The sequence below is a fragment of the Lagopus muta genome, chromosome 8 (genome assembly GCF_023343835.1).
Source record: "Lagopus muta isolate bLagMut1 chromosome 8, bLagMut1 primary, whole genome shotgun sequence".
NCBI lineage: Eukaryota > Metazoa > Chordata > Aves > Galliformes > Phasianidae > Lagopus > Lagopus muta.
The window spans coordinates 4,756,225-4,779,791 of NC_064440.1; the positions used below are offsets into that span (position 1 = coordinate 4,756,225).

General features: G+C 34.2%; 1 protein-coding gene across 5 annotated transcripts in view; it reads left to right on the plus strand.

Annotated features, from left to right (window-relative positions):
• The window catches only part of LRP1B (LDL receptor related protein 1B), a 584,143-nt gene that overhangs the window by 417,448 nt on the left and 143,128 nt on the right, over positions 1–23,567 (plus strand). For all 5 annotated transcript variants that reach the window (XM_048952659.1, XM_048952661.1, XM_048952662.1 and 2 more), the window contains exons 24-32: positions 934–1,131; positions 1,833–2,037; positions 2,506–2,670; positions 3,721–3,965; positions 10,800–10,931; positions 12,664–12,891; positions 15,034–15,208; positions 15,519–15,613; positions 20,985–21,134. In XM_048952659.1, coding sequence (XP_048808616.1) covers positions 934–1,131; positions 1,833–2,037; positions 2,506–2,670; positions 3,721–3,965; positions 10,800–10,931; positions 12,664–12,891; positions 15,034–15,208; positions 15,519–15,613; positions 20,985–21,134 — 1,593 coding nt within the window. The remainder of the gene's footprint in view (positions 1–933; positions 1,132–1,832; positions 2,038–2,505; positions 2,671–3,720; positions 3,966–10,799; positions 10,932–12,663; positions 12,892–15,033; positions 15,209–15,518; positions 15,614–20,984; positions 21,135–23,567) is intronic.

Here is a 23,567-nt window from a genome sequence, read left to right on the forward strand (position 1 = left end):
TCTAAGCAGTGGGAACTCAGCTATGTATGTATATTTTAATTTTGTTTCATTTTATTTTTTATACTACTGGATACATACTTGGAGAAAAGAATGATCTGATTGTTTTCTTGATTGGTTTTAGCTGGTTTAATTCTGTTAGGATTTCCAACAGTCTTGCAATATTAAAAGGAAGAAGGAGAAAAAGAAAGATCTAATCTCTTCAATTTTTTTTTTCTCATTGTTTTATTACTACATCTATTTGCTTGAAATCTTCCCCTCATCTAAAGTCTGTAATAATTACAATGAAAACAATTTTATAATAAAGTTAACCTATGGAGTGATTGTTTATATATGTTTATGTGTATAATATAATGTATAATATATAGGCTTACAAGCACAAATTGAACATCATTTGAATAGCAAAGGAAGAAGTAGTTCAGTAGTAATTGAGTTTTGTGGCATGGTGTATCAGTAAGTGTATAAAATGCTCATTTCCTTGCTTAGTAGTTTGCAGTGATGCTTTTTAATCACTTAATTTTAAATGGGAAAAGCTTGAATTAATTTTAGTACTTTTTTTTTTTTTCAATTAAATTTCTTTTAGAATGATGTAGAATTTAATCATTTTTTTTTCTGAGTCTTTTGAGAAAATAGTTTATTTTATACCTTGAGACTTAAAGATCTAGTTATGGAAAAATTTGTGGTGTAACTATAAAACATATTTCAGTAGTTGAGTGTGATATTCCCAATTGTAATGTTTGGTATCTCTTGTACTGATCAAAGATATTGTTAGATATGGTAGAGAAGTGAGATGTTTATGGGACTAAAATTTGAAAGGCGCTCCATCAGGAAGGGAATTGTTTTAATACTCTGTTCTTATTTCAATTGTCATTTATAGCAATGTATAACAATCTTTTCTTTATTATTCTTTTGAAATGTGTTATATTCTGCTTCCAGATCCATTTGAAGCTTTCATAATTTTTTCTATTCGACATGAGATCAGAAAAATTGATCTTCACAAACGTGACTACAGCCTTTTAGTTCCTGGTTTAAGAAATACAATAGCACTTGATTTTCATTTCAGTCAGAGTTTACTGTACTGGACAGATGTGGTGGAGGACAAAATTTACAGAGGCAAGCTTTCTGATACTGGAGGTATGGATTTAATCTTTAATTTCTTAAGACTGAAAACAATTGCAGTTCCAGAATACTGGTTATGCTAAATTGTTAATGAGGTAGCATTCACAAAAACAGATTCTATGATGATATTCAGCCTCTAAAAGGATGTATATCTTGGCGCACTGCTAGAAATATTTGGTTACAAAAGTTTCATTTTGCAGTAGTCTATTAGTGGAAGGGAAAAAAAAAAAAACAAAAAAAAAAAACAAAGGGCTGGTATTTCTTTCTGATGCCATGAGAACAAAACTTTTTATTTCTTCTTGCTTGATTGGGGAAAAAATGAAAGATCTGCATGAATTTTGTCTAGTATGTGCATTAGAAAACAGAGCATGAGTACATCCTCCAGAGGTGCTGCAAAATTGGTCCCTGGTAATAGGGCATGGGTATGTCAGAAGTGGGACTCCGTGTGAGATCTGTCCTACATAGAAATTTCCACGGCTTTAATTAGTAAACCATCAAAGAATGAAATTGTTCTGTTTCCTATAGAATGAAGTTTATTTAAGCAGTGCAAGAAGTATGGTTATTTACAGCAGTCTGTCACATTTGCAAAGACAAAATGTCACGTGGAATGAAAGATTAATCAAGAATTCAGTCCAAGAGCACATGATGCACTTGTATGTCTATGTACACCATATCAGACTATATATTAGTTTTTTAAGACTCTTTCTCTTTTTAAGGTGTAAGTGCCATTGAGGTGGTAGTACAACATGGCCTTGCGACACCTGAAGGTCTTACTGTAGACTGGATTGCAGGAAACATATACTGGATAGACAGCAATCTGGACCAAATAGAAGTTGCAAAGCTAGATGGTACTTTGAGAACAACGTTAATAGCAGGAGCTATGGAACATCCAAGAGCTATTGCTTTGGATCCCAGATATGGGTAATTGGAAAAGGATTATTTTTTTCAAGTTGAGAAATACTTTAAATACAGAGTTTTAAATGCAAGATTATTTGATTACCATTCTCCTGTGAGTTATAGTATGTAACTTACAGTTTTTGAAAGCCTATTATAAGTGAAATTTCATCTATTACAATATACTATGGACACTGTAAGTGTTAAGAAAAAGTTAATCAGGAGTTTACGAAACATCTTCTTGCTGTGTGGCATTTTTCTTTCGATTTTTTTTTTTAATGTGGATGGTGGTAACTGGCCCATTTTATGCCCTTATGCCACATACAGGGTATACTACTGTTCACAAGCACTAAATGGAAAGTCATTTTCATTTAATTTAAAATGAATAATTGTACCTTCTTTCCAACTTTTGTTGTTGTTGTTTTTAAAGCATTTAAAATTCTCCTACATGCTTTGAATATGTTCTTATATCTATTTTATTTTTTTTCTCACTAGAATTCTATTTTGGACAGACTGGGATGCAAATTTTCCTCGCATTGAGTCCGCTTCTATGAGCGGAGCGGAAAGAAAGATCATATATAAAGATATGGATACTGGAGCTTGGCCTAATGGCCTCACGGTGGATCATTTTGAGAAAAGAATAGTATGGACAGATGCCAGGTAAAGTGATAACTGTATTCTTGGTTATCTATTTATAAATCCTTATTTCAATGTAACTACACTGAAAGTATAATGTGGCTACGTATATTATGTGCCTAAAGAGTTTTGCGTGCAATTGGATCTTATGTTCATTTCTTTCATTGAGTTGTTATTATAAATAATTTGTGTTTCAGTTCTTTGTCCTTTGCAGTCTTTAGTGGATAGCTATTGACTATGAGAGTTTGTCAATATATGAGTGTATGGAAGTACATTTCATACATAGTGGATGAATACATTTATTTGGGTTTAAATACAAGAGTCTCCATGAGAAATTCTACCTCGGTTCCCGAGACAGAAGGGATCTTTAAATGACCTAATGTCAGGCCCTGAGTGGGTCAGCAGATCATAATGGCTATGGCCAAACTTGGCAGGAACCTACCTCTGCAAGTTTTGCTTCTGCACATGTGCCCACGTCAGCCCAACCACAGCAATGCCTGACAGCAGACCCTGTTTATCCAGACCTTAATCCACAACTGATCTCGTCACCTGTCTTACCACCAGAAATTTTTCTGATGATCTGAACTCTTGGTTGATCCTAATTGCCACCACTGGGTCCTGTTGTGTTTGCCTTGCTCTGGGATGGTGGGATGTGGCCTGGAGAGCGAGTCCTCTGCCCTGCCAGCTGTGGTATATGTGGACCATGATTTCCTGTGACCTAAAAAGCAGTTGACTGTTAGTGCTCCCAGACACTAATACGCAGAAGACTTAAGCAATTCAATGTTTTGTTTTTTTCTTTAAGTTCATCTGAATGTAAAATTCTCTGCTGCTTTATCATATTATGGAATTAAATTTGAATTTTTCAAACACTGTACAAGCAACATTTCACATCCTACTTAAAAAATTAATAGCACAAACTAAATCAGGTCTGAAGTTGATGATAGCTCTCTAAACAATTTTTGTCTTCTCAGTGTAAAGATAAGATCTTAAAATATTTTACTCCAGTGTCGTAATGGTTCTGTAGTGGTGTTATTTTTATTTTCATGTAATCTGAAGTTTGGGTTTATCTTGTAGATCAGATGCTATTTATTCTGCATTATATGATGGAACCGGCATGATAGAGATTATACGGGGTCACGAATACCTTTCTCACCCCTTTGCTGTTTCTTTGTATGGGAGTGAAGTATATTGGACAGATTGGCGGACCAATACACTTGCAAAAGCCAATAAATGGACTGGACAGAATGTCAGCGTAATACAAAAAACAAGTGCTCAGCCCTTTGATCTTCAGATATATCACCCAAGTCGTCAGCCACAAGGTGACATTTTTATAGAACAGTTAATCGTTATTTGTATGAGAGGGAAAATTTTATTCATATGTATATGCATCTGTATATTGATTTGCCTTTAACTGTTTATTTTTATTTGAATGTTATTTTTAGCATGAGTGTTACTTGAGTGGATATAGACTCTTTATTCAAGCTAGAAACATGAGATCAAGATCGGTGTCTTGAATATTGCCTGTTTGGAATCTTGTTTTAGGTCTGATAAAAATGAAGCGAAGAGCAATACGTACTTTAAAAGCTTCCAAGTTAATATTGTTTTAAACTGAAGGAGTTCATCTGACAAAAGCAAACATGAGTGTTAGTTGTCCTGTGCTTCTAAAGGAAGATGAATTCTTCTGTGAAGTAAAATGTGTATGCAATTTCAGATACTAAATATACTATCTGAATGTTAAAAAGGATAGTGACTTAAATTGTAGATGCCCCCTCCTTGGAGGCAACCAAGGCCAGGCTGGATGGGTCTCTGGGCAGCCTGGTCTACTGTTAGAAATGGAGGTTGGTGGTCCTGCATGTGGTGGGAGGTCGGATCTTCATGATCCTTGAAGTTTCTTCCAACCCACACCATCCTATGATTCGATGCTTAATTTCCATGTACATATAGAAAAGTAAAAATACCACTGGAGGATTAACAACAGTTCGTCACAGAATATTCTGTGGTTCTCTGGCTAAATTTCTATACCTGTTCCAGAAATCTGATGGCAATAGAAACTAATCTAAAATTTTTATCAGTTTATCTTAGAATTTTTTACCCAGCATATTAAGATACATTTGCAAGTAATATTCACTTGTGTATCACTTTAAGGTAATGTTTCTTTGCTATTTTTTTTTTTTTTTATTAGTCACTTTCTTCACTTTGGTGTCTGAGGACCTGTGTTCTATATTCAGTGTTTTCATGGTAGCAGAAGAGTTCCTGTTAGCTTTTTCTTTCTGTTAGAGGAACAAAACAGTGATTTTCTGTTTGGACTGGGGCCAGGCAGTGCCTTGGGAGATTATCTGATTTTTAGAGAGAGACCTCAGATGCCTGGGGTGATGATATTCAACATTCCATAGTCACAGATATCTTGGCCTAAGCAAAGGTATGAGCTGTAGAAAAGTTTTAAACTGTATTTTAACAGTATCAAGAAATTAAAATATCAAGTTGTATAGTTGCAGTTCTGTTTTATGATGTAGAAAATACCATATTTCAATTTATCGATGGCCTTCTGAGTTTGATTTCATTAATACTTTTTCGATGGAAGCAATTTTTTACTACTAACCTACTGTGTTAACTACTAATCTACCGTATGTTAAGTGAAATTTTATTAGAGCTAGAGGAAAATCATTATGTTACAGGATTCTATCTTAACTATGCTTCTGAATTTGTGGCAGTGTGTACAGTAAACTAAATAAGATTGCATGCAGTTTAGAATTCCAAAATGGAAAGAATCCCTCCCTTTTATCGTATTTTAACAGTAAATTTCTGAGTTCTGTGAAGTTTTTTGTAACTCATAGCACCCACTGACTAAAAGTACTGCTGTCTTTGGTTTTTTCTTCTAACTTGTGCCCTGTTGACACCATTTTCTATTCTTTTACATGTGTGTTTCTTATCTGCCTTAGCATATCAGTTTGCAGTTGAAAGTCAGGCACTCCATGTACTCTGTTCCTGGTTGTTAAGCTAGTATCATTAATTTCAGTTTTCTCTATGTTTTTTTTCTTTTTTGTGGTACTCTTTCATCTCAAACTGTGTACTCTCCTGTAGCTGTCAGCTTTCTCACAGTTTTCTGTTTGAAAGGGAAATGAGAAATTTTTATTTGTAAATGTGAACAGCCTGATTTCATTCAGCTTGAAATGAAATCCAATCTTTTGGTTGCCTGAGCTTGGGCATGGGTGGGAGGAAGGAGAAGTGGAGAGATCTGTTAAGAAGAGCTTCAGAACTTCTATAAATCTATTATACTTTATACAGTACAGCATCACGAAGAACCAAGACAACTTAAAGCTACTCACATTTCTTGTTGTCTATTTTGTTTCATAGCAAATATATAAATGGTGTGAACATATTCCATGGCATACTAATTCCTTTCAGCAATTACATGTGAAGTTAAAACAATTAATGTAGGCAATAAACGTATATTTTAGAACGAATGCATTTTCTGATCAGTTCTTAGCTTGCAGATTCTAAAGATTAATGATGAATTAATTGGATACAAACAGGTATTTTATCTTGACCAAGTATGGTGGAAGGATCTCTGGAGCAATGAGAAGCATCGTTACAGGAAGTATCGACAGTGAACAGAGGCTTAGATCTATAACTGTTTTTAGTAAGATAGAGAGTAGACTGTAAGCAATTTAGAAGTATCATTTTGATATAAGTGCATATTTTTGAAAGTGTAGAAAGAACTTAGTCACGTGTTTAGTCATGTTTTGTGGTTGGACTTGGTAATCTTTAAGGTCTTTTCCAACCTGAGCAATTCTGTGATTCTATGTATTTTTAAAGTAGTAGGGTTTAAAAAAAAAAATAAAAATCTAGCTGCAATCTGATCCTGAGAAGAAAGTCTTCAAAAAGAGGCTAATACGGAGGATAAGTTGGTCAACATTGTATGCATATTCAGAGGCAGTAAGGGTAATCTTTCATCTTTCAACTGGTTATAGAATGTTTGGAGCTATTTAAGGGTTACTGCTGAAGAAAAATAAATGTTTTTTAATAATGCTTTAGGCAGCAATCTAGAGGACATATGATAAAGAGTGACATATAACTGTGTGCAGTACTGTAGGAGAAGTAGATTGACAAGCAGTCAGGAGTGTAAATCAATTAAGTAGTGCAAAAGGCTGTCCAGGTGGATAAAAATGCAGGTTCTGTGCATTGCAGTGATCAAAAAGAAAATGATTGGTGAAAAGGATCAGTAAGGGAGTAAAGAACCACAAATAGTGCACTGTGATGCTCTATAAATCCGTAGCACTTCCACATCTTAAATACTTTAAGCAGATCATATGAAACATTCTGAGTGTGCTTGACAGGCTGATCAAGAGTGTGGGAAAGATTTTTGTATAAGAAAGGTAAAATGCTGCTTCTTGAAATACATCTTATGGGTAGGTTTCTGTATGATGGAAGTCGGTGAAATCCAAGATGGCGTGGAGAAGGGAAGTAAAGAGTGGTTATATGGCTGTTTGCAATAGAATTAGAAAGAATGATTAGAGCTAGTACAGGGAAATGAATGTAAGTTTTGATAGTTGAGCCAATTGCATACCTGTTTTCATTCGAGAGAATTATTTTTTTTATTAAAAAGTAAAGAATGGACTTAGAATTACACAGTGAAAGTGGTACGAATATGAAAGGAATATATACCTGTGCTGCCATACATCATTTTTAGATTATGGCGATATACTCTTCCAGTTCCGCACATGAGTGTTCATAAATGCATCTGCTTTATAGCACTGTATTTTTCCACAAGTTTTCTAGTCTGTGTTGTATAAAAGACATAAATGTTGATGTGGACAAATATTACACAGATTTTTAGAACACTACAACCATAATTCTGCCTTTTGGATAATGGTTGGACTTAATGATCTTCAATGGTTGTACTGGAAGTTATTTTCCAACCTAAATGATTTGATGATCGATAACTAGTATTTCTTTTTCTTTATGGTGTTTTATTTGAATCCTATGCTTAAAGAGCAACTTGGGTGGAGTTTAAAATATAATATCCAAGATAGTAATATCCAAGTTTATACTTGCATACAAAGAGATGGGGGTTCTATTAAAATTATTTCTAAGTAAAGGTAGGTTAACAACTAAAAGAAGTCTGTGGCTAAACTTGCCAGCAACAGTGCCAGGAAGATGCAGATCGAATCACTGAGTGATCACTAAATGATCTCCTGAGATCTCTTGCAATACGCGTTTTTATGACATCCTTCACAATATTGTCAAAACATAAATCTCATTTTTGATCAGTTATTTCCTGAGGTAGATGATTTATTAATATGAATATTCCATTAACCATTAACTCTGGTCCTGAAGGGCTCATAGAATCTTCATAATTTCTATTTATTTTTTTAGGTTCACTTTTCTTGTCTTTTATATGAAGTTGTAGATTATGAGTTCGTTCACCCCTGCCCCACTTCACAACCCTAATTTTTCCACATTATTGCTATAGTTACAAGATAGATGATGATGATAAATTAAACATGTTTATATTTTTGGAAAAGACAAAATCAAATATTGTTATGATATAAAGGTAAAAGGGAGTTTATAGTTCATTAGCAGTCAAAAGACCTATTAACTCATTACCAAGTCAATATTTTTATGCCTATTGACCCAGCTGTCTTGTTAGAGATGCAGAAGTGATTACAGAGAGGATGTGAGATGGTTTGTTTTTGTTTTTTTCATTAAGCCTTAGAACAGCAGGAGAAATGGCAAAGACTGGAGAGAGCTGCCAGAAAAGTGTAGAAGATTGTGACTTTACGATAGAATAATGAAAAACACTGGATAGAATTTAAGTAATCCATTAATCTGAGGCTTTGAGAATTTCATTCCTCCTGTAGTTCTGGTCAGACAAGTAAGTAGTCAAAAGATTCAAGTGACGTAGATCAATTTAAGGAAGCGTGCCTAGATGAGAGAGGCAAATGTTTTAGGTTAGTTTTAGTTTGCCATCAGATTTTAGTGCTTGAGTGTGAGCTATTTCCCAAAGAAATTCAAGCATCACATTTTTCTAGTTAGCTGATTACTATATTGCGGGCAAGTGCAGCATTGAGGAAGTATATTTCAAACTAATTGATTTTGTTAATTAGAGATTTGTCTTGATGAGTCAGTTCATCTCGCTTCCCTTTTCATCACTGCTAATCTTCTGTTTTTTTCTTGTTGTTGCTATTCCTTTTTTTTTTTTAAATGAAAAAATCACTCTGATTTTCCGTTCATGTTTGGAATGTCTCTATATGAGCGCTCTGGAACTGTAGATGTGCAATAATGAATGAGGACTGAAAGAACAGTTTCAAGGTTTTGTAGCGCTGTCCTCAGTCATCTCAGTTTATGCTCTTAAAAGCAATTTCAGCGCATCTTATTTAGAGGAGAATGGTATAAAGTTGCTTGAAATAAAATGACTCTTAGGAAAGTTTTTTTTTTTGAACAAAGTAAAAATTATTCTGCATTTCGAATTATCTTTTCATGTTATGTTTTTCACTGATGTAGTAAGTAGATCAAATCAAGGGGGAACATTGAATTCACTGAAATTCACTTAGTCACTTGACATGGCTTGACACTTAACGAAATGAACTGTGCTGCTTATGTCTTCATTATACCAATTTTTTTTTTATTCTATGCCTCGTGATTAGGAGTGTACAATTGCTTACATTCTAATGGTATAAATTGACCGCAAAATTAATTTTTCACTGAAAAGGACCATTTTGCTTTTGCTTTGGGATTCTAAGATGATCAGGGGGCTGGAGCACCTCTCCTATGAGGAAAGGTTGAGGGAACTGGGCTTGTTTAGCTTGGAGAAGAAAGGGCTTCAGGGAGACCTCATTGTGGCCTCCCAATATTTGAAGGGAGCCGTTTAAACAGGAAAGGGTATGACTGTTTACATGGTTGGATAGTGATAGGACAAGGGGGAATGGTTTAAACTAAGATGGGAGGTTTAGGTTAGATATTAGGAGGAAGTTTTTCACACAGAGGGTAGTGACGTACTAGAACAGATTGCCCAAGGAGGTTGTGGATGCCCCATCCCTGGAGGCATTCAAGGCCAGGCTGAATGTGGCTCTGGGCAGCCTGGTCTGGTGGTTGGTGACCCTGCACATAGCAGGGGGTTGGAACTAGATAATCACTGTGGTCCTTTTCAACCCAGGCCATTCTGATTCTACGGGGGGAGGGGGGGAGGGCGGGAAAAAAATCCCCTGGCTTCATGAAGTTGCAATGATAATTTTGGTGGTGGTTTAAGGTTTTTTTATTAAAAAAAAAAAAAGTCTGTCTATTATTCATTATTTGCCTGGAAAAAGAGATTAAAGTACATGCTCAATAGTCTTAGCGATTCTTCAAATAGAATATTCTGAATTTCTAACCAGTGTAGTTTTCACAGTTTTGACAGAAGAGATACCTTACACTAGCTAATGAGACAAGGTTGATAGCATGGTAGCTAAAGGGGGACCTTTCACAATCAAATTTTAATGTCACCAAAAAATCACATCACTAGCAATTATTAAGTTAGCAGAAGATTCTCATGCAGTTTTCTGTCATATTGCTAGCAGCTGCTAAATAAGTACAGTTGTAGTTTCATTTATCTCTTGACTGTCCTTAACAAGGAATGTTAAAGAGAAACCTGAGTAAGGTTTTACCCTTATTCAATGAATCCAATAGTGAATAAGGTCATCAAATTATGTTAATATTAAAATAACCACACTTAGAGCAGTTAGCTTTTTAAATGTCAAATAGCTGTAAATTTCAGTGAGAAATTTGAAGGAGGGGTAAATCATAAAGATTAGAAATTATACAGTTACCAACAGTTTTCAGTATTGTAAAATGGGATGTACATCTTGATATCTGTTTGCATTTCTCATAAATGTTGTATTTATCTTTATTGCTTTCTTTCACATGTAAGTGAATGAAGTGTTTCTTAGAGTTGTGATAGCAGATTCTTGTTTAAAAAAAAGTTGTTCTTGAACTGTTAATGAGTTTAAACTTCTTACAGAATCTTGTCATTTGATTCCAGTGCAAATCAACTGAAGCAAATTAGGATGAGTGCGATGATAGTCATAATATAATGAGAAGAAATGTGATGCTGCAAGAAAAATGACTAGTTCTGAAGGTTGTTTTTATATTTTGTGTATTTCATTATACAATTTTAGCTTCAAATCCATGTGCTGCTAATGAGGGCAGAGGTCCATGTTCTCACATGTGCCTGATCAATCACAACAGAAGTGCTGCATGTGCATGTCCACATCTGATGAAACTTTCTTTAGACAAGAAAACATGTTATGGTAAGTTTTCTCCCGACACCTGGCAATTATCTTAATTCTTTGAACTTAGCAAATTAAAATAGTCTTAGAAATAGTCTCTGCAGAGCATTTTAATGATAGTTTTTAAAAAAAGCATCTAGTTTTTGAGAAGTATTAACTTATAGTCATTATATTGGATGTGTGTACCTTTGGTATTTATTACCACAATTTATCTATTGCTCATATATTTGATATGTTAGCAGAATTTAACAAAGACTTATAATATAAGGTTCATCAGAAAATGATGAGTCAAGTAACTTGAATAGCAAGAATATACTTCTGAGCTTTAATCTCAATCCGTTCTTCTAAGATTTTCTGAGCAATCACTTTCAAGATTAAGAAAAAAACTGGGGCTGTTTCAAAAGTAATGCCTCCTATTTTATGATGTTGGCCCATGGCATCAGAAGCAGATATTGGTGGTATGGTGGTAGAGGCTGAACTTTGTCACCAGTATTCTATTTCATTTTGTTGCTGTGCCACAGATGGCAGCAGAAGGGCAGTCTGACAGAACAGTGTCTGAAGTGGAAGTGCATATGGAGGAAAAGTGTGTCATTGAATTTCTCTATGCGAAAAGAAACGACACCCATTGACATTCATCAATCTTTGCTGAATGTTTATGGAGATCGGAGAGTGGATGTGAGGACAGGGAGGCAGTGGATGATGGTTTCAGCAGAAACCTCAGCAGAGGTGATAGTGACGTGAAAGATAAGCCATGTTCAGGGTGGTCATGCATAGCTATCACGCCACTAAACAAGGAGCACTTTGACCAACTTGTGCACGAATCAGCTAATGGTGCTGACTATTTTGGAAAACAGTGCTTTTTAGCCGAGAACTTGCTCTACCAAATTGTGTTACTGTTCTCACTGTATCTGTTGTAGTTTCTGTGGAAATAAATAGGAGGCATTACTTTTGGAGCAACCTACATAAAATGAGAAGGAACTGTTAGACATATAGCCTTGAAGAAGTGCTTTATATATATTAATAAACACTTTATTTTTCAGTCCCTAGAAATGTCAAGAAATTGTGCCCACTACCTGTTATGTAAAGCATTACTTTAGTCAGTGTTGATTAATCATGTTAAGGAAACCTCGAGAAAAAACGTTTTATTGTGTCAAGAATATTGTGGTATGAAGTTACCCTTACAGTTCATACACAAACCTTTGCTTCAATAATTTAGACTTCTGAGATAAAAAGTAGTGTTTTGTTTTTGCTTTTAATGTGTTTATTGTTTTTTTTTAAATTAATGATGTCTAAGCTTTAATTATTGAGCTTTGTTTTTTCCTTTTGCCTTGCCTTTTATTGTGGTATTTTTACTGAGTGTTGTTTGGAAAACTTTGTTAGATGGTAGTCTGCTCCCTTGGGAAATGCCACGTATCTGTGATAATGTTCTGTGAGCGTGTTAGAATATTCAAATAATTTTTTTTATTAGGATAAGAAGTTAAATGTTAAGCTCTTCCCTTACAGCTTTGCTGGACTGTATTGATACAGTAGCATAGAACCATCTTGTCCTGTACCCAGAATTAATATATTTTCCTGTTATTTTTATGCTCTGTAATGTAATTTATTTCTCAAATAACACTAAGTGCAGGTTTCCTGGAGATGTTAAATCATTCATACAAATTTTATTTTCACATTTGCAAATGAATGACTTTTACTCTTGTTAGCAATGATGTGAAGAGCATGAGGTGATTTTTATTTTCCTATCTTCCAACAGAAAGGAAGAAATTCCTTCTTTATGCGAGACGTTCAGAAATAAGAGGAGTGGACATAGACAACCCCTATTTCAACTTCATTACAGCCTTCACTGTTCCTGACATTGATGATGTGACTGTCATAGATTTTGATGCTGTTGAGGAGCGGTTGTATTGGACTGATGTGAAAACGCAGACCATCAAGCGTGCCTTCATTAATGGCACTGGTTTAGAAACTATTATTTCAAGAGGTAAGTAACATAATGTTGAATTAAAAACAATAATGGGTAAATGTTTGTGTGTTCTAAATTTGCTGATGTATACATGTTCAAATTCTTGTTAGGTATACTTTGTACTGGCATTAAATAATGCATGTAAACAATAGGGAAAATAATTTGTTTAGAATTCTTTATTTTTTGAACAAATAATCCTATTAAAATTTTTATTTTTATTGGGATATAACAGTTTAAGTGGGATTAGAATTGCATCATTGTTTTACTACGTAAAGTATATAGTGAGAATTTGGGGAAAAAAACTGTCAAGAAACGTAAGGAAGCTTAATGAAACTGACTCATGTTTCTGTTAACATCATTATATTATTTTTAAACTATTATATGGCATTATTTCATAATTTCATCTCTTAATTGATGTTATCTTCTGCTGTGGAGTAATTATAATCATATTTATGAAAGGTGTAATTTATTGTAGATAAAACTTAGAAAATTACCACATTCTGACATTGTAAAGACTACTTACTATGCATAAATGTTCTCATTTGCTAACAGTCACTTTTATACTTTTCATAAGATCTTAAGCTTCATAAGAGTGTACTTGTGGGACTCCTGTTGGATGAAGTTTCGTGCCACTGTTGCAAAGATACTAAAGTCATAGTTTAATCTTCTTAAGTATATGAAATCCTTGTTTTTCAGTTCTTCCAACCAAAAACTAAAAATGTTGGGGATAAGTTTCAAATGAGTCAAAGTTGTGATGTTCCTAATGTAAAGTAGCCACTTAACCTTAAAAATATGTGGCGAGTCTGTAGCAACATCCATGTTAGTTTGTCAGCAGCAATAATTTTGTCAGTCAACATAGCCAAATTAAATTGATAAATATATTACAAACTATTAACCATAATAAAATCACACTTGGCCTTCTTCCTCAAGATGCTGGGCAATGTGAAGGGATGTGCCGAGGTAGAGCAGCATTTTGCTATCTAGGAGTAAAGCAGCGATGTCATACCCAGCTTCTAAGGCAGATATTATCATTTTGAATGAATATCTTGTTAAGGCAATTATATGCAAAGAGGTTGTGAAGCTATCTCATTAACCACATCTTACTCATGGTCTACTAATGCTACCTACTGTCATAGGTTGGCTCCTTCCAATAATCGTGCCTTTCCTAAATGCTACAGAGCCTATTCTTGCTTGACATTGATCTCCCATGAAAGCTGTTGCACGTTTAATAGAAATTATTTGTGATAGATTCTGGATAGAGCTGTCTGTGCTGGTCAATGCAGACCTTAAAATACATTATTTCAGAAATTTTTTCATCATCTTTCCTGGCTTTGAAGTTCATAGTTAATATCGTATCTTCAATAACAACAGTAATTTCCTCCAGTGGCTCTTGATTTACTACACTTTATGCCTTAATCTGTGAATACAAGTAGATTTCTTGCAGCTTTTGTGGAGCTTCGTGTGTATTTCATACCTAAGCTGTTTGTTGCTTCATTTCCTTCTCACTCAAATCATATAGAGGAAGTAAGTTAACATCATCAAAGCAACATTAGATATCAGCTTCAGAAATAAAAAAAAAAAAAGCATTTTCATTGTAGCTACTGATCTGTATATGTGCTATAGAACTATGAATGCATTCAGTATTGAGCCTGTCTGACAATAAAGAAAGGAGTAGGATTTTAAACTTCATAATAGCTTTGTTTTAGGAAGTCTCTTAATGTTCTATACATTAAGTATGACTTAAATAGTATTAAGTTTCTTATAATGTTTATATTTCTGAAGTGTGATCTTTAAACTTTCTAGTTGAATTTTAAAAAATATCTAGTAGTGAGTAATAAATTTTTAAGTAGAAAAATGCACTGCAAAAACGCAGCATGTGTCTGATAGTGATTTTTCTTGACAAAAGGATTTATGGTAATTTTTTTAGGAGAATTTAAGTGGGATTTCTTGAATCTAATGCTATTTCCATGTTATTTCAATTGTATCAAGCTGAAGAGGAAAAAACCATTATTCATTGTTGGCAACCATTCTAACAACGCATCTCCTTAGAATATTCCACACATTTGGTTTAAAACAAAGTAGGATAAATAGTTTCTTTTTCTCAAAGACTGAGAGTAGTCTAGAAAAAAATATCAGTAGTATTGCTGTCAATTTTTGCAGATATTCAGAGTATCAGAGGTCTTGCAGTGGATTGGATATCACGGAACTTGTACTGGATTAGCTCAGAATTTGATGAAACACAAATTAATGTGGCACATTTAGATGGTTCCTTAAAAACCTCAATCATCCATGGAATTGATAAACCCCAGTGTCTTGCAGTTCACCCAGTAAAAGGGTAAGATATCTTTGATTTCAAAAAATAATCTGCCATAAACCTCACCCAGAGATTTCTTCTTCATTCAGATTTTTCATTTACCCATTCTGTTTTCTTTCAAACTGGAACTAGGTTTATTCATTTAAAAGATTTTGCTGATAATTTCTCAACTGAATATTGTTTCTCCATCAAAACCTGGTTTTAATTAAATCCTATACTCATTATTTGTATATTTGGCATAATTCTAAGTTTATGAATGTGTTTTATCTGCTGTTGCATTAAAATTGCTGTGTACACAGAGCAACATTTTTAATATGTTTATTATCTTCAGTAAGCTCTATTGGACTGATGGAAACACCATTAACATGGCTAATATGGACGGCAGCAACAGCAAAATCCTCTTTCAGAATCAAAAAGATCCTGTTGGTAAGTAGTATTTCTGTTTCTTAATCAAGAGTACTTTAATATAAACATTATGTTGGAATGCTTTGTCATAATGTGTCAGTGATAAGAACATGCACAAAGACATGGTAAAAACTGACATTTTTGTGTTTTTCCATTTGAGGTGTTTTGACCAATTCTAGTTGAATGGAAATTTACTGTAATGGGTCAAGTATTCTACTGTTCACTTGTAGCACTACAGCAGTTTATTTAGGCTGAAGGTGAAATAGAACCCACTGTGTCCTTCCATCTTTAGTTCATGAGTAAAAGAGTTTAGAGAGCAAGGGTTTAATCAATTAAATCCATGTGAGAGGATTCTTTAACTAGAACTGTGGAACTTTTCTCAATGAAATCTCAAATAATGGGAAGATAACTGATATTTTTTTAATAGAAAGGAGCAGAAATTGAAGTGTGTATTTTGTAATAATGATTAAACCTCATTTTTAAGATCTGACAATTGATATAATTAAGAATAATTAAGTTATGGCATTCTCTGGAAAACCATATCCTTTCCATGCATACTGTTTTTTGTTTTCATACAGTTAACCTTTCTTTTCAATTTTTTTTTTAAGGGAGTGAAAGAAGTTATGTCAATTGTCTCTGTGCTGTATTAATGGCTTATCAAGAAAGTGTTACAAATTTTAAAGAATTTGACATTTCATAACTGAATATATTAGCAGAAAAAAAAACATTAGTGAAATAAATTTGGCATTAGAGCTAATTTGAATAAAAGATGTCTGACAACTGCTGTATGTTTGATTCAGTGTTACATCTGTGCAGCTGTAAAGACAGTTGTCTATTTATTTGGAGGAAAAAAGTGATAAAACCACTTATTATGAGATGAAGCATATCCTCATATAATAATATTTGGACAATAAGGCTGTGTGCAGCCTATTGCACTGAATGTCATGTGATCACAGGTCACAAGGTCCTAAATTGCAGTGCTTATGGTTTTTGTCATTGAATTTGTTGAGTAGCAGTAAAGCCACTGAACCAAATACATGGTAGAGTGGTAAGTACTTTTTTGTTTTTCTTCTGTAAGTATATCAGTATGGTCAAAGGTTTCATGTGCAAATCCGTGTAGGTTTTGTGACATTTTTCTTCATGGACATACAGTCTCAGTGGTATAAGATGAACTATTCATGCAGTTAAACATTCTGGAAAGACTTGCAAGGCCGAGGATTATGACATAAGTTTTTTACTTCACCACAGAACTGCAAATGAGCCGATATTTTCTCTGTAGTATTGGATTAATTTAACACCTTTGAGATCTCAGTTACTTGAAGTAAGTTATTCCAGATTGAAAATTCCTTTTGCGTAATGAGACCACAGAGATTCGTTTCTCCCTTCTTATAGCCAAACTGAAACTGTGCAAAGTCATAAAGTAGGTAGTACGTGAAGTCTCTCTATATATCTATATGCATGTAAAGGGAAAATGAAGTTAGCAAGTATCAGTAAAATATTTAATTATTAGTAGACATCTTGGCTTATTTTTATTATTAGTCAGGATGAAAATAAGATTGTTTTACGGCTGACAAAAAAACAGACACACAGTTCTGTAGTTAAAATGAGCATTAAATTTCTAATGTTATTTTCTAAATATCCAACCACATTAAATACCTGATTGTTATCATTAGCATGTTTCCATACTAAAAGCAAGAAAACACTACTTAAGAACATTGAGTGGCCTTTTGTTTCAAACCAAGAAATCGTATTTTTATTGTAAGCAAAAGTAAATCTCATGCAGTGTTAGTTTTGAGTATTTGGGCATCTGCATGAGAGATCTAATAAGTGAATTCATCTATATGAGAAGATAAGTATAAGGCTTATGAGAGTTAAATACTATGAAAATTTTCGTTTAGTTTTCCCGAATAAAAGAAATTCAGTCTATAGAGTTCAACATGTTTTCCAATCTCTGAGTTGGAAATATGCACGTTTTCTCTCAATTTGAATTGTGTTGAAAGAAGGGGACAGTTTTATTAACATCAAGATTGCATAGTTTAGAGTGTTTGGAATCTGGTAGTTTTGCAGTTACGTTTTTGTCTTAACTGGCGCATACTGTGTGGATCTTGATAATCCATTCTGCAGTTCAGAAACTGATATATCAATTGAAAAAGAACTAGTCACTGGAGTTTTATTAAGTTATTTGCTGTGGGAATCAGATTTAGTGCTGTACTTTGTGAGGCAAATTGTTTCATCATGGATATCTTCAGTTAAGCTGTTTGTCATAAAGCTTTAAAAAAACAACCATGTATCTATTGCATTATTTTTAAGAAAACAGATATTATTACATCATGCACTGTTGTATTTCTAGACAGTTTTTGAATATCTTTAATAAAACTCTGAATAAATAAACATACTGGATCACATCTGGAGCTGTATTCAAGAAGCTCCATAATTATTGGTGTAGCGGTTCTTGTTTCATTTTTTGTCTCCTTATTTGAATATCGATTGTTAATTTCTTCTTTTTTACATACAGCGGAGTCTGCAAACAAAGCATGCAGATGTAAATCAAAAATCTTGCTGAGACTGGCCCTTGAAATTTTATTTTAGATTAAAAAAGAAAAGAAATTATTTCTTGAATATATGTGGACATTTAGCATGTATTTCCAAATTTTAAGCACATCACAAAATCACAGAATGGCTAGGGTAGAAGGGACCTCAAGGATCATGAGTCTCCAACCCCTCTGCCACACACGGGGCCACCAACCTCCACATTTAATACCAGACCAGGCTGCCCAGGGCTCCATCCAGTCTGCCCTTGAACAACTGCAGGGACAGGGCATCCAGAACCTCTCTGGGCAGCTGTTGCAGCACCTCAACACTCTCTCTGTAAAGAAAAAACATCTCTGTAAATATTACTATTTATACATCAATTGCTAACAGACATAAACTGATAAATAATCTTTCTTAATCCAGTAAGGAAAGAATGAGATAACACTCTTATCTCCCTGGAGAATTTTAAAAAATCTTTTATTTCATTGATTGTTAATAATATCTTAACTCATACTTATATATAATTTATAATATTAAACTATTTTGATATTTCTTATTTGTGAGGAAAATACCATCTGCATAATTATTCTTCTGACTTTATTTTAGCTACATAGTTTAATTTTAGGAAACTCTCAGCTCACTAACATCTGATCTTCAGTCCAATCTCTTGTTACTTAATTTCATGTTAAAAGGAGAAATTGGACAGTGCTTTGGGTTAATTGTTCCAGATTACCTTAATGCTGGAAGGATACATGTTAGAGCAGCTCAGTACTATGGCTGTTCTCTCAGAAAATTGTATTGTCATTTTTCTTTTATACCCTTTATTAGTTATCAGATATATGAGCTCACCTTGATGAACAGTAACAGTTCTTATCTAGCCAGTGATTCTGGGCTGTATGAAGCACTCTGAGTTTGTGATGCTAGGTCTTCAAGGACAATGAGCCTGTTTTCCTTACACCTCAGTCTTCTGAAGAGCAAAACATGCAGAGACATATGTCTCAGTGGTCAAATAATGAGGAGTCCTTCCAAATCAGTATTCTGCTGTGCACACAGCATTGTCATCTGGTAGCTGCTAACACAATTTTTTTTTTTTCCCACAATGCACATGATAACTTTCACTTTGACAGCATTGAGAAAGGATGTAAACCATCCACACGAAAATGTATCGTGAAGACTGTGGTACTTAAGCACGTCACATGTTTTCATTAGTAAAACCAGGAAAATTCATGGAAAATGAAAACGTATTTTTGTTTTGCGTTAGAAATAATAGAGCACTACAGAAATGAGAACTTGGATAGAAGGAGATTGATATTTCTGTCAGTTGATGCTGTGTAATTGGCATACCCATGCATAGAAATACTATTCTAATAACTAAAATAGTAGAAAATCTGGGCAACATTACATTGTAATTTTTGTGTAAATAACAGTTATAACGACATCATTAGTAGATTTCTGTGCCTGAAATCAGTGAGCAGTCAGGAGTTACAGGGAATAGCAACTGCTATATGGTAGTATGGAAACCTTTGTACCTTTGTAGCAGCTTTGTAACTCAGTGGCAGGGTTCATCCACATTCTCTGGACGGTTTCCTGCACTCGGCTGGAGTACTCAAGTTCTGCTTGTCCCTACAGTATGTGGCACTACCCTTTCACTTGGATCAGTGCTTATTGTGCAAGCTGAAAAGCACTTTGGTGCAGGGAGATGTTGCTAGATCCATCTGCAAAGCAACTTCATCCTTATCCTCCCTTTAGCTAGAGTTGCTTATCCTCTAACATACTTGCAGACAGGAAGAAATCTCAGTAACTTTAACGAAGATGGAAAACTGCTTTTGAAAAGCTTACAAAGTGGGAGCCTTTTGGCCTACGATGTCAAATGTGCGTAAAGGAGTAGTGGCATGATGCCAGCTCTAAGTACTGCTGCACATGGCACTGCTTCCTCCTGTCCGATTTTCTCTACAGAGAAGCAGATTACAGGATAGAAGAGTTCTTATGCTGTGCAAATTCTAGTTACTGACGTTTGTAGTAAAATTCAATATTTTTTTGGCAGTTTTATGTTGAATGCTTGAGTTCTGGGAAATGTCTGCTACAGAAGCAAACTGTTCTGCTATGTATTGTTACAATGCCAAGCATATTTCTCAGTGGAAAATTTGTTGCTGCCATTTCTTCAACGCTTTTGAAGGATTAGAGAATCTGAAATATATTATCTTTTAATTCTTTATTTCTTTTAAAAAATTATATGCTTGCTTTATTGAGTAGGGTTTTTTGCAAGTTTTTCTAAGTTTTCTTGCATCTGACTCCAAAGAGCTGATCACGAGATCAGTTCACTATGAAACCAAATTAAAATGTGCACTGCAAATTTATTGGTTACTGACATAAAGTTGTAATATTTTTATTTTTGCAGCATTTTAAGAGAACTGTATGTGCAGGGAGAGAATGGGCCTTGTAGTCCTTAAAATCTCTCTCACACACACACACAAGATTGTTTTTGTTTGTTTTGTTTTGTTTAAGTCTGAATGTTCATAAGTTTCAAATAAATTTTGGGGTTCTGGTTGACGTTTCCTAGTAGTTAATGACCTCTCTTAGGACTTGTGCTCTTTCAAGTATCTCATTGCCATATGGTCCTTTCATCAGTCACTGATTCATTTCTGCAGATGTTTGGAGAAATAAAAGGCAGAAATATTTCAAGAAAAATGTTGTTTTCTCTACGAATGACCCAGTTTATTTAGTTTTCTTGATTTCTTTGAGTGGATAACAATTACACGTATACATTTTTTCTTGAATACACTATTTTATGAAAAAAGCTTAATGTTAAGTGTATTTTAGGTATTTAAGTCAAAATTAAAGTTATATACTTTAATTACAGGTTTATCAGTAGATTATGTGGAGAACAAACTTTACTGGATCAGTTCAGGAAATGGAACCATTAATAGATGCAACCTGGATGGTGGCAGTCTTGAAGTAATAGACTCAATGAAAGAAGATTTACCAAAAGCCACAGCTTTAACAATAATGGGTAAGTCCAGTGGTAATAGCAATGATTTTCAAACAATTGAATGGTAATTATGAACCAACAAAAACTTGGAAAAAAAAGAAACACATTAGTATTTTATTGTAGATGATTCTCACAGTACGTGAGAAACTTTTTTTGTGAGAAAAGTTGGATTCTGAGATGTCTGCTGTGTAATATTTTATGTTAAGTTGGTTGAAAAATAAGCTTTTTTTTCTACATTGCACCTTAGAAATGTTGGGATTTAATGTTTTTAAACATTCCAGAAATTAAAAGGAAGTTATTATCAGGGCAATTTTCTTTACATTTCAGATTGAATATATCATTGAATTTACTATTATTCTCATTAGCATCTACAGCTCTTGGACCTCACTCGAACAAGGATAGAGTGTTAAAAAAAAAAATTGTATTCTGACTCAGAACTAGTGCTTTTATATTCTTCTGAAGATTACTAGAAATATAAATATAATATTTCTGCTTTTTCTGTAAATGCTTTGCTTACCTTTGTTCTAATTTAATTCAAAATCATATTAATTGCAGTGGGATAGTTCTGACAAATTCTATTGATAGCTAGATTTTTTGTTGATATAGTTGACTCGTCAACTGCTAGTCTCCTTTAAAAAGTATTTCACTTAGTTGATTAACTATGCATGTGTGTGCTTTTGAAGATTACTTTAAATGATCTCCAAAGATTATACACAAACTGTACGTTGTATTTTAAAGCAGTAACTGCTAAAGAACTTTATTATGAAAATATTTAGTAAGTAGTGAATTGTAAATGTTGTCAAAATTAGTTGGAGAGGTGATGTTTTTATATATACATTCATAAACAAAAGCAAGTTTTGTGTCAGAAGGAGTTACGAATGTTAATACGGAAAAAATGTCTTTCATTGATTAGGTTATAATTGAAAATTAAATGAGGAGATGATCCTCAGGGTGTTATTGGAGGTCTTTAATATGAGATGTTGTAAAGAATATTTGTTCTTACTGTCACTGAAATATCTATGCTTTCAAGTCTTTATCCATGATCCACAGAAGATACAAGAGTGATGGTCCATCTGAGATGTAGAATAAAGAGTTTATAGCTATCATCTGAAGAAATATTTTGTGCTTGTTTATGTGAAAGTAGCTGAGTTTTTGCCAGTATGGAAAGGCAAGTAATACTGCAGCTTAGTTTTTAAGCATGAGGCCACATATGGAGTGTTGTGTCTAGGCCTGGGGCCCCTAATAGAGGAAAGAGATCAAGGTTTTGGAATGAGTCTTCCAGAGGAAGACCACGAAATGATTGGAGAGCTGAAAATCTGTCCTACAAAAATGGACTGCAGGAGTTGGGCTAGTTCAGTTCGGAGAAGAGAAGGCTTTAGGGAGAGCTCTTTATGACCATCCAGTATTTCAAAGGAGGTTATAAACTGGGAAATCAATTTTTTACATGGATAGATAGTGATATGTCAAGAGGGAACAGTTTTAAACTAAAGGAGAGCAGATTTATATTAGGTGTTGGGGGAAGCTTTTCACTGAGAGGGTGGTTAGGCATTGTGACGGGTTGCCCAGGGAGGTTATGGGTACACTGTCCTTGGAGGTACATAAGGCCAGGTTGGATGGGGTCCTGGGCAACTTGATCTAGTGCTTGATCTAGCAGTTGGTAACACTGCCTGCAGCGGGGTAATTGGATCCTGATGGTCTTTGATGTCCCTTCCAACTCAGGCAATTTTATGATTCTTTGATACAGTAGTTTAGGATTCCTTATTTTTGAGTGATGACAAGTCTTCCTACTTGAAACTGGTAAACATGATGTATTTGAGTTTTTCTGTTTGTTCTGCTTTCTGGTTTTGTCTTTTATTTAGGAACGAGTTTTGATAAAATGCAGTAAGACACTGAAGTATTTAGTATGCACTGCAGCTTGCAGTATTGTATGCACTGATTGAACAACATGAAGATTCCTTATTCATTTCTTTTGTATGGTTTTATGTTGTGGAAGGTACTGCAGTAACACATGATGCCATTTGTTTTCCTGAAGTTCTTTACATCATATTCTCGTATGCAAGCATTGGTAGATATAAGACAAATCAAATAGTTTTTGGCATTAGGTGTTTCTCCAAGTAAAACTAGTATTTTAGACAGCTTAATTTTATTTATTTAATATATGTATGATCGTGTCATATTGTTGATTTGTTTCTACTGGGGCAGAAAGAAGAGATGGAGTTCAGTATTTTCAGAATCTAGAGTAGTCTTGCCTTGGTCACAATACACTGATCAGTTGTTTTTGATCATTAGAGCCTTTTTTGGGCTAAACAGCTAAAACCAAGATAGGAGGTGTGAGGTTGTTTAGCTTATGAAGTGACTATAATCTGATCTTAGAATAAGCCATAGTCCTTACAGAAGGCACAGAAAATTAGTGGGTCTTATGACAATTTCCAAGACGTTTTGTTATGTCTTACA